This window comes from Coptis chinensis, chromosome 5, assembly GCF_015680905.1.
Source record: "Coptis chinensis isolate HL-2020 chromosome 5, ASM1568090v1, whole genome shotgun sequence".
In the NCBI taxonomy this organism is placed as follows: Eukaryota; Viridiplantae; Streptophyta; class Magnoliopsida; order Ranunculales; family Ranunculaceae; genus Coptis; species Coptis chinensis.
In genome coordinates, this window is record NC_141460.1 from 18,997,746 (window position 1) to 19,009,984 (window position 12,239).

The window sequence follows — 12,239 nt, forward strand, 5'->3', positions numbered from 1 at the left end:
TAAAAACTTTCCAAAAATGTCTTCTATAGCAAATAAAAACCCTCCACCTAGCAGGACTAGATGGATCAGTTTCAATGATCATGTGGAAGCACTTCCTAGAGAACTGCAGCTTAAGATATAGACACATATACCAAAAATCATTCCTGGTTTAGGTAAGAGTTCATACGCACGTAAGAGACGAGCTATAAGAGGCTGGTGCTTGAATTATATGTCAAACACCAACTTGCCCCAGTCTTCAACCTCATAATAATTCTGTTTAGAAAGTCTACATGTATTATCCTCTAGTACATTACGCTCGGTCTAAAAGAGTAATCCACTCATCTGGTTGGGATTGACTCAAGTTTTCAAGTCTTAGGGATTTGACTTAAAACGACTCACCTTTTTAAAAACTTGTTCAAAAACCAAAAAAAATTAATTAAAATTTTCTTTCTGTTATTTGTGCATATTTTCCTACAGTTCCTATACAGTTCTTTCCATCATCTATTTGTTATCCACTATTGGATGTGAGCACCTTTTATTGTTACGTTGCATTTTTTATGCTGATCATTTTGGTACCTCATGGGTCAAGATCAGACGAGTAACGAAGCGTGGATCGGCTCTTGAAGTTGGCAAGGCACTGAGGACAAGATCGGAATTTCCTGATTTCATTTGGGATTGGGCCAAAATTTCAATTTCATTAAAGAGGCATGTGTGAGGCATATGCCATCAAACTATTTAACCCACGCGACCGCCCACATCCCTTCTTCTTCCTCATGAAAATCCCCAACCCTAGCCACCCACACCAGCTAGCGAACACCCCTATCCAACTCGCGGCCGCGACCTTATCTCAACACACCAACACTCTAAATTTTTATAGCCTGCTCCATTTTCAACCCCCATTCCAACTCAAAACCCCAATTTTATCAATCCCTACTCTAAATGGCTCGAGTTCTTAAAATGGTGCCGGAGCAAAATTTTCAAAACCTTTTCTGTTCCTATCAATTTGAAGTGCACTTCAGGGCTGAGATTATAAGAAAAGGATGAGAACCCTTGGTTTTGTTGGAAGGTGCGGCTTATTCTCCCTCTCTTACTCTTTCATTTTATAACTGCATGCTTAGAGGGGAGGATGGCCGCATCACGGTTGTCAAGGATGGCCGTTCACTGGAGCTCACCAAGGAGGTGGTGAATGGAGTCCTGGGGATTCCTCTGAAGGCTTATGTTTAGACGGAACAGTCCCCAGATGGTAAGACCATCGACATCATGATGGTAGACACACTTCTAGAGGGGTTTAAAATCCCTAAGTCTCACTGTGCGTTTCAGAGTTCGCTACGAAGGAACAAGCTAGCAGTATCTCAGTGGACAGCATACAACCTACTAGGCTTAGCCAAGCCTTCGAATATAGGTAAGGCGATGCTTCATCTTTTATGGATTCTTCAAGAGCAAAAGACCAACTTTTGCATCGTCTCTTTTATCTTTGAGCAACTCTGCAAACCGAAGAAGTCAACTGTCCCTCTACCAGTGCTGGTTACCAGGATCATGCAGCACTGGGTGTTCCGGCTAGGCCACAGACGCCCTAGTGGAGGTCAAGGACGCTACCACAGGTCGTATCTATGCCCACTGCATCCAGAAGTTATGGCTTCCACCTAAAGCCAGAGCCGCTAAGCAAGCACGCCCGACCAATAAGGTGGATTATTTCGTTGAAGATGCCACTCGACAGTTCACTCAGCCCATGGACAGAATTCACTTTCTCCATGGAGGCCAGAGGATTCTGCATTGGTATCTCCACCAGCTCAGGGAAAATCAAGGGAACATTATAACGGAACAACGGACCATCAGAGAGAAGCAGCGGTCCTTCCTGCAAGAGCAGCAACATTTTCAGCACAGTGTCACTAGAACACTACAGAGCATTAGAGACGCGCTCCCATGTAGTGATAGACATGCTAGGTCCCGACGTCAGCAAGAAGAAGGATCTTCTAGACGTCGTGATGAGTCACGCACGGATTCTGACTAGGATTCTCCCTAGCGTTCGTATAGTTGGATTTCTTTATTTTTTTTATTCTTTTTTTTCGTGTATGATGTAGTACAAGTTTAATTATATGCTTAATATTATTTGCTTGTTTTATTTTGCTTTTCTTGTGGAATTAGGTATATGAGTAGAAGGTAAAACAGATACATCATGCCAAAATTTCTCATTTTTTCTTTCATGCATTTCATATATGTTTTCAAAAATACAAAAACCCAAAAAGATTTTATAGTAGAATAAATATCCCTAGTATAATAAACCATGTATTTCTCGTTCTATATCAAACAACCCACGCCCCTAACTTATTTGAGGTGGCGTATTTTCATCATGAAGAACATACTATGGTAATCTCTTTCCTTATCTCTTCATACTTTGAGGACAAAATATAGTTCTATTTGGCGGTGGTATAGTAACATTTTGCAAAAAATAGACATTTTTTATATAATAGATATAATAGTATATTTCTTTCTTTCTAAAAAAATTTTCAAAAATGACCAAAAATATTTTCTGTTTAGTATTAAAAAGTCTTGTTTCCTTTTTCTATGATGAATAAAAAGTTTAGAAGTCTCATTATAGCAATAGAGTAAGGATTTGTTCTTCAAACTTAGACTAATATACGTACAATAGTTTTTACATCTTTTCATGAATGGCATGCATCATCATTTGTTTGTATATAGCAGTGAGTTTCCGAAGCCAAGGTTAGAACAATTAAGTTTCATATCTTATGAGAATCTGGCCAAAAGTCTCATCTGAATGATTATTGAATGATGACACAAAGGATGTCCGGCTAGAAAGACCACACGTCCACTTGCTTGATCACCACACCATATCCTAAGAGAGAATTTAGACCTTTTTTAGATCGATATAGCCAAATAAATGTTAAAACCCCAAAAAGATAGTTTTCCTCTATTTACCCGTCTTGAGCCTTCACCCTTTTCTAAAAGCCTTTTATTCTTCACCAAAAATTCCTAACCCATTACAACACACAATAAAGAGCTTAATTACCCAGTTGACAAGTTCAGAACTGGATGGATATCAGAAAAAGAGAAGAGAAGACCTTGTACAAAAATAGAATAGTTATTTGCTTCTAAAAGAAAAGAAAGACCCATCAAAAACCAAAACTCCAAATAAATCAAAGGAGTCAAAAAAATCGAATCTCCCAAAAGTTCAAAATCAAAAGGAGACGATATCATGAACAAAAAGAAACAAAAGAAAAGTTAGAACTCCCAAAAATTCAAAATTATATGGAGTCACAAAGCCAAAGGGCTAAAAGAATGTATCACAATTCGGAAGCAAAAGAACAAAAAGAGGTTCTTCTCTGGTTACAAGAATCTTGAAGACCCAATTTCTCGACTTATCATATTTTGTTTTCCCTTCCTTTTTCTTTCTAAACCATCACCATAACCCCGTAACTCCTAATAAAATACCTTTAGCTCGATTAGGAATGGGATGGTGTGATAGTAAGTGGCAAGCGTGATCAATCGACCCCAGTTTCTTTGGACATCATTTGAGTATGTGAGGAATATAAGTGTCTGCTGCACTTGAGAGAACGAACCTTGAGTGAATCTATCAGAGAGTTGTGATCGCAACACACCCTTGTGAGAACCCACCTTAAGGACGCTCTCCAAAAGCCTGGGAAATAACTTTGCTTTTACATTTCATTGCTCATGTTTTGCACATTTATCTTTAGATGATTAAATTACTATATATATATGTTATTCTAAGTTCAAAAGAGCTTGTCCTTATTCACCGCTAATGAGATGTATGAACTTCTGATAATAAATAAGGAAACAAGACCCTTTGTACAAAATAGAAAAAGTTTGTGAGTGCCTTCACTGGAAAACTCTCATGAGGCTTAAAGCTCATCCACTAGGGAATTCCTAGTGGTTTAAGACCTTGTTGCATATAGTTAATAAAATCGCACTCTGCGAAACGAGATTAGTATAACTTATAATAAATCACTCATTTGTTATCTTAGTTTTTTCTCTCATCCTTGTTTGAGGACAAGTAAGAAGCTATTTGGGGTAGTGATCAGCTCCCAAATGTGTATTTTATTACCTGTATATTGCCGCATTACAGTCTTTCTTAAGCTTAACGAAAAGACAACTCATAGCTTTTATTGTATTTTTCAGGTTATAGAGTATTTCAGACCACTTATCATAAAAGCTGCATCTTAACACCAAAAAGAGCCTTAATCACGCTTATTATGAAGACCAGAAGATACTATGGAAAAATATTGAAAAAGTCAACAGTCAACAGTCAAAGTCAATGGTCAAGGTCAAAGGTCAAAGCCCTCAACTCAGAAGACCAGAGATGGAGGCCCTTATCTCAAAATATGATATTCTCCCAAAACCTACCTTGGTCAAGAAGAAATCAATAAAAAAAAAAAAGCAAAAGCAAAAGTAAAGTGTAAGGTCTCTCATTTGTAATGGAGAAGGGCAAATCTGTAAAAGGCAAAAGTAGAGGTATATAATCCAAAAGTTAGGGAGAGAGAAAGATTGTCTTAAGATCCAAACCATTTGGTTTTTTTAATTTCTTGTCTAGTTTTTCAATTCAAATTTTTACTTTATTGTTCTTCATTTCCTTTTAATTAAACTTGTTATTTTCATTTGTTCTTATTTCAATCTTCAATCTTATCTTGTTGTTCTTATTTCAATCTTCAATCAATCTTTCTTCAATGTTTTCATGTCATTTCAATACCAACAACTAAAGCTTTCATATTTTCATTAGTTTTAAACCAATTTAATCTATACCAAGAGTCTATCTTTCTTCTTCACAACTGACACACTCAAACTCTAAACAATTTAGAATGAACCTCACTTCTAAACTAACTCTTTGAAGTTACACACCACTGTTCAACAAGCTTCAATATCCCTAATTTTGCTCTTGTTTTTATTGTATGTTTGTTAGTTGAGGAAATGGTAGGAAGTTGATAGTTTGGCAATGGCAGAGATACATGAATGTTATCAGTATTTGGCAATGATTGTGAAGAAGAGGGTTCTGAAGAATTTTGAGATGTAGTATTTGATGAGTTATGATTGGAATGTGAAGAACTGGGATTTGAGATTGAATATGTAGATGGAGTTGAATGATGACTTGAATTATTTGGTAATGGTGACACAAATGCATTTTGTAAATTTGAATTGTTGATGTTGCTTGTGTAGGCAAAGAAACAGTAATATGCAGAAATGAAGGGGGAAACACAATAGGAAGTGAATGAGAAGTAGAAATAGAAGATCGAGATAAACTAGATGCTTGTAATGTTGACTTGAAAGGAAAATGAGACTCATTAAACACAACATTTCTTGAAATATAGACTTTACCAGTAAGAGGATCAAGACATCGATCTATAACCCTGATGATTTAAATTGTAACTAATGAAGACACATTCCTTACTTCTAGCTTGGAATTTGTTTGAATTATATGGTCTTAACCAAAGGTAGCATGCACAGCCATAACTTTTGAGAAAGTTATACTTTGGGATTTTTTTGTATATTCTTTCATATGGTGAAGTGTATTGATATATAGTGTTTTATAGGAAGTCTGTTTATTAAGAAGACTAAAGTCAAATATACTTCAGCCCAGTAGGTAAAAGAAATAGAACTTTGAGAGAATAAAGTTCTACTAAGATCATTAATGTGTCTATGCTTACGTTCTACAACACCATTTTGTTATGGTGTGTAAGGGCAACATAATTGAATTTTAATGCCACTTTTTGAAAGAAAATCTTCAAGTAAATACTTGTAAACTCTCCTCCTGCATCAAACCTAAAAATTTTGATTTTCAAATCTAAAAGGTTTTGTATTTGAGCTTTGAAACTTTGAAAGACAACATTGAAATCAGACTTGGCTTTTAACGGAAAAATCAAGCAGTAACTAGAATAGTCATCAACAATACTTGCATAAAATTGAATACTAGATATTTAATTCATTGGAGCTGGTCCCCACAAGTCAACATGAATTAAATACAAAGGATAACTAGCCTTGCTAGTAGACAAAGAAAAAAAACAACTGAGTGATCTTGCCAAATTGGCAGTTATTACAGAAATGATTATGAGAACCTTTATTCATATGTAAAGCAAAGTTTTGAATGACTTTATTCATGACAGAAGATGCAGGATGTCCTAACGTTTGGTTCCAAACCATTGGTCCAGTTCTCTCACCAATATAGGTTGTACTTGATGATGTAGAATATGGTGCATGAGTTGTAGGAAGTGAAATAGGATATAGGCCATTATGATGATGCCCCTGGAAAAGGATCTTCTATGCTAAGTTGTCCTTCACATAAAAATGGGAAGGAGTGAAAGTCAGTGAACAATTGTTATCTGAAGTGAATTTTTGAACTGATAATAGGTTTTGTGATAATTTAGGAACATGTAAAGCATCCTTCAGCATAAAAATAGATGCATTAGGTCTTTTAGGAATGACATTACCATTGTGAGCAATGTTTAGTTCTTAGTCATCTCCCACTGTGACTTGATCAGTGCCAGAATAGGCATTTGGATAGCTGAGATTCTCATAGTTATACGTCATGTGATTAGAAGCTCCACTGTCAACATACCAATTTGTGTTGTTTGAACTTGATGCACCATTCATGTTAGCTACCATAACATGTAGCTTTTTAGGTGGTATTTTACCCTGATAAGCATAATGCATCCGATCATAACAATCAATAGCATTGTGACTAACTTTATCACATATCTAACAAACTGGTTTGTTCCCATAGTTGTAGTATGAAGGTACTCCTTGACCATTTGGACCAGATTGAAGACACTTATCTATCTGACTGAGAGATTGTGAATAAGCATTGTTTTTGTTATTGTTGTTATAAGAACTAGTACTGCCGCTTCCATTGAACCTTCCTCTTCCTCTATAAGAGTTTCCACCTAGATTGTTCTGAGAGTAACTATTTGAACCATTTGTACTCCTTGATGCTTGAAATGCTTGAGTTACATTCTCTGAGTTTGTAACAATACTTCTGCTTTCTTCCAAGTTTAACTCTTCACTTAAGAGAAGGTCGTGTAACTCATCAATAGAAATTTCTTCAGATCGAACTCGTATGGATGTGCAGAAAGACTTATAATCAACAGGTAAATATGCACTTTCAAGACATAGATCAACACAGCTTCTTCATTAACAACACTTCCAACAACATTCAAATTATCAACTGCTTCTTTGAATCTTTGAAGATACTCTGACATTGTAGAATTGCCTTTAGTAATGGATTGTAGTCTTATCTTGAGTTGATGAATGTGAAACCTTGAAACTTAAGAGAACCTTTTCTCTAAAGTAGTCCATAGCTGATTTGATGTTGTAGAACCAACAAGCTTGCCCACACATTTTTGAGTTACTGATTTCTATAAAAACAAGCTTGCCCACACATTTTTTAGTTTTAGTTTTAATTGTGGCAACTTGAGGGAGATTTGTTTTATACGGGAAAATCAGTCTTTTTACAATAAAATTAGGAAAATATGGAAAAAACGAGGCAGAGTATATGGCAGTGGCAGAGGCAGTGAAAGAGACACTATGGCTTCGAGGTCTTCTGGATTATATGGGTATTGAGCAGAACAGTGTTGCTTTGTATTGTGATAGTCAAAGTGCTATTCATTTGGCGAAGAACCAGGTTCATCATGCTCGAACCAAGCATATTGATGTATGTTATTACTTTATACGGGATGTCGTTGAGGATGGTGATGTAGCACTTGAGAAAGTGGACACCCATAACAATCCTACTGATATGCTGACAAAGGTTGTCATCGGAGTTAAGTTCCAACACTGTTTGGACTTGCTCCAAATCCTACATGTTTGAAAGAGCCCTTTGTGGGCATGGCCCTTCGGGGAAGTTGGCTATGAGTTCCGGAGACTACTACTTCTTGCTGGATGTGTTCGGCTCGGTTTTATGTGTTAAAACCTCACCGAGGTAGAGAATGTAGAGAAAAAAAGAGTTTTTTTTCTTTCTCTCGTGTAAGGCGCGCGCCCGCGCTTCTCTTTTTGCAAACGATTAGGTTGTTAGGCGCCAAGACTTCGACTTTGCCTAGCCAATATGCGCCTGCCGCCCAATCAGATTTCAAGACGACTTCGACTATTTTCGGAAACAGTATAAATATAAGTTTTTTCTATAAAAACTTAACTTAACCAAAATCAAGAAAAAGAGATTGTAAGAGAGCAATTCTTAGTGAGTTGAGTGTTCATTTTTTGTGAGTGAATTGAGAGCTCTTGTAATCGGTTACTCTGAACATCTAGTAAAGCTTGGAACTCGTAGTGTGGACATAGGCAAATTGCCGAACCACGATATATCTTTGTCTTGTGATGTGTTCTCTTTTATATTAATTGTTTTACTTTATATGCTTGTTTAATTGATATTGAGAAGTGATGGGATATTACTTGGAGGGTGTTGAAATCTTGTCTAGAGAGAAAGATCAATCTTTGTGTAGGGTTAATCTATTTGTAGTGGATAATGTTGTTTCCGCATTTTTAGTTTATCCACAACAGTTTCTATAAGTGAGACTCCACCTTTTTAGAAACAGCTACAGATGATTGTGCATATATAAATATCTGTAATAAACTCTAGAAAACTATCAAGCAATAAACACCTTTCTTCTCTAGTAGACGTAGGAAGCCGCAATGGTTCCGAACCACTATACATTTTGTGTGTCATCTCTTTAACTCTCCATTATTTACTACAAGCATAAAGCGAAGGCACTTATGAGGACCGGAATAGGCTAACGAATATGAGGGCTAACGAATATGAGGGGGAGCATAAAGCGAAGGTGCAATGAGGAGGATGTGCTTCTTGAAGCTGCTAAGTGCTGATGGGAGCTGAGTTGAGGGACTTTGTTCAAACAAGTCTTTGTTATATTTCCCTAGCTATCAATCGACTGTCTGTTGTGTAGTTCTATAGTCTATATAAACGAACACCAATAAAGTCGGATTTTGCTGAATATTACCTCAATGGCTCAATCTATGCTTGAAGTTGCAGTGTTTGGACGGCTATCATAATCATATTTAAACAGCTCAATCTATTGAATTTTTCAGCGTTTTATTTTTATTCTTTTTTTCTTATGTTTCTTCATGACATAACTACAACAATTTGAAAATAGTTTTTTTGTTTTCAATATTTTGGTCCTTGAACAAATAAAAGAATTTTTGGTCCTTGAACAATTAAAAGAATGCGTCGTATGTACATGATTGTTAGGGACTTGATCCACACACCAAAGCAATAATACGCTTCCTTTTTATTTCATCTGTACAACCAAAACAACAGCTGAACAGTTACTACCACATTTTTATTTGTCTCCTTATTCAGTTATGTTGTCACTGAAGATCGTGTGCTACCACATAGTAGTAGCACATGAGACTATTATTGAAAATCATGCATATGGTAACAATTTCATTGCATGATGGAACTCATACTGATTCAGGACCTCATTTGTAGCATAATTATTTCAAGACTACGCGTTGAACTGCTGATTAGGTAGCTCTTGATTAACATTTCCAACAAGAAGCAGCCACGATGGGCTTTGATTTCCAACCGAGAACCAAGCAACCCTTTTCTTCCACCATTGTATATCCTTCGCATACCTTAACCTTTCCCAGCCACTGCTTGGCCTGTGCCAGCATTTTAATTGGTATGGGCTGAAATCCAGCGCGGCTCATCCTTCTGCGCCACTGATCAACCCTTTCGTGGCGCTCTACCCTTGCTGGCCCTTCACAGCTCACAATGTTTTTTATCTCCTCCGCAAAGTAAAACTGTTCAATTTTAGCACGTCTGGTGTCATACTTGGGTAACATAGCATCGAGTGAGTCAAAAATAGCAGAATAGTAGTGCAACGCTTCCATAAACCTTCCTAAAAAGAAAGGTCCATTATGGCTCGAGTCCTGCTCTACTAGAACTAGAACCTTCGGTGAGAGTTCATGAATTATCTGTAGTACTGAATTTAAAGCTCCACGACTCTCTTTCACAACGCAATGCAATTGTAGGATGCTATTGACAACGAGAACTTCACCCTCAATAAGCTTGAAGTCCTCAGGCTTCAGGTTCTCCAAGTTGCTCTCCACTGCTAAGAACTCAAAATTGATTCCAAGGCTTTGCGCATAAGTCTGTAGCTCATCACCAATTGCTTGGAGTTGGTTGCCACAGTGACCAACACCAGTAATGCGTAGACGACGTGACAGTTGACCTGCGCGACTGGCGAGGCTGTTGATCAGCATGCGCCATTGGTGGCCATGTGGTAGACCCATTGTCATTCCCAAGTCTACCACATGAACCAAACTCTCTCCCTCAAAGGCTTCCAATATTGATGTGTTGGCCACAAAGTGACCAAACTGAATATGGGGGCAAACATCGTAAACAAGGCATAGTGCTTCTTCCTTTTTCTCTGAAGCAACAGCCATAAAATTCATTGTTGGAGCTACAACTCCAACTGCCCCCAGAGGCTGAACAAGTGCGAGGCGGTCAGCAAGGCCTTGAACAAAACAAGATGCAACACGCTGGAATGAAGTTCCGAAGACCAAAGCATTAGCCCGCAGTTCAGACAATAGTGTGGAGGCATGGGACCTGTCACGACAGGCCACAGCCTCAGCACATGAAACAAGTAATTGCACCAACCTCATCCCATCTCCACTCCCTTCGTCGATCCTATCCCCATCCCCTCCAATCATAGATGCTGCTGCCTCTTCCACCGCCTCAGCTGCCAGGAACCTCTGTGTATAAGTCCATATGTGATCCCTGAACTGGAGCTTTGGCAAGCTATTAAGATTATTAGTACTCTCTGTGCGGCTGAGGCAGTTTCCAGTACTATAAAGACTACTATTGCTTCCACCACTATAAGAACTACTACTATTTCCAATCGATTCGTCAGAGCTCAGTGTTGGCTTGAACCTCTTATGGTTCCTTGAGTCATCAGAGGAAGGGAGAAACCATGTGGAGACACTGTTCTCCAATGTGGACCAAGAAGGGAAGGGGTAGAAAGCCATGGCTGAAAGACTAAGATCAAGACCCCTTACGTCCTCAATCTTCTCGTCATGGTACATTTCATTTGAAATGCAAATACTATGAGCCATGTTAAGAACTCTGGTGGACTGCGGACTACGGACTACGGACTGTCCCTCTTTTTTCTAAAGATATGCAATGCAGCTCTAGCCGCCCACACGCCATGTATGAAAATTTATATAAATAACTTAACAAGTCTTCAGGGCTTTTTACAAGGGTGATTTCCACGAGGTTTCATTGCAAATATTAAATTTGAAAACAAAAAATAATGGGTTTAGACTTTGTTTCCTTTTTCAGAATCATAGAAGCAAGGAAAAGCATAGAGCAATCAGAGGATACGTGATTACCCATCGACTTCACAAGATTCCAAGTCTTTTGGAGCTCATAGTTTGTCCCTCTTTCTTTCTAATAACTGTCCAACATAGGCGATCACCACTTATTAAATAGAGTTATACTTACATGTACAGTAGATGAATGGAAACTCAGTACCCACTGTAGCAGTATCTAGAGTCCCTAACCATGTGTACAGTTATCCAACAGCTCGGCTGGTCATGGCCCAGGTTGTTTTACCAGGAGGTCTGGGAGTTTTAATTTGTTCAACACCTAGTTGCTTGGGTGGTAATAAGCAATAGCCTCTAAAAAAAAAGAGTAGCTAACTAATGGCTACTTACCTTGTGTTCCGTCAGGTCTCACCTCTTCGTAGGTCGTAGGCTGGTGGTCTAGGCTGAAAGACCGTTACACCTGGAACGAGTAAAATCCTCATTAGAGGAAGCTAGTCTACATCATACTTGATCTATGTGGGTTCTCTGAAAGTGAATCCATTTATTTTCATTCTATTTTTCCAATTAAGCGCTTTCCAAGAATCAGTAAGATTGAATCTCTAAAATGAAGTGTTTAAGTCCATACTTGGATTGAAAAAATCTGTTGACATGGCCCTATGGAATGTTATTTGACGCCAGGCTGCATCATGCATTCATGCCTACCAAGTTTATAACGTTGCAGCAGTGTTAAACCAGAATTGGAGGCATAATCTTTATTCAGTCATCCTTTCCGTAGTGCCGGCTTTCGTAACCTATATCACAGGCAAACTCGAAAGGTAATGAAGAAACAGGAGAATATAAATGTCTACTTTATTTAGTATGGAGACCTTGAATTATGCTTTGTTGACAGGTTCTTCAGCCAACTAAATATTGATATTATATTGCTATCAACTTACGCAGATTGGTATAGCATGGAACACAAACGC

General features: G+C 37.9%; 1 protein-coding gene across 1 annotated transcript; it reads right to left on the bottom strand.

Moving 5' to 3' along the window:
• Positions 1-9,208: 9,208 nt before the first annotated feature.
• LOC147496992 (GRAS family protein RAD1-like) lies at positions 9,209-11,301 on the bottom strand. The gene has a single exon (XM_086559786.1). The coding sequence runs from the start codon at positions 11,062-11,064 to the stop codon at positions 9,487-9,489; it is 1,578 nt and encodes a 525-aa protein (XP_086415912.1). The 5' UTR covers positions 11,065-11,301; the 3' UTR covers positions 9,209-9,486.
• Between the last annotated feature and the right edge of the window lie 938 nt (positions 11,302-12,239).

Bases quoted from the DNA above. Each gene is read 5' to 3' on its own strand.
- LOC147496992 (XM_086559786.1), bottom strand. From the start codon at position 11,064: ATGGCTCATAGTATTTGCATTTCAAATGAAATGTACCATGACGAGAAG.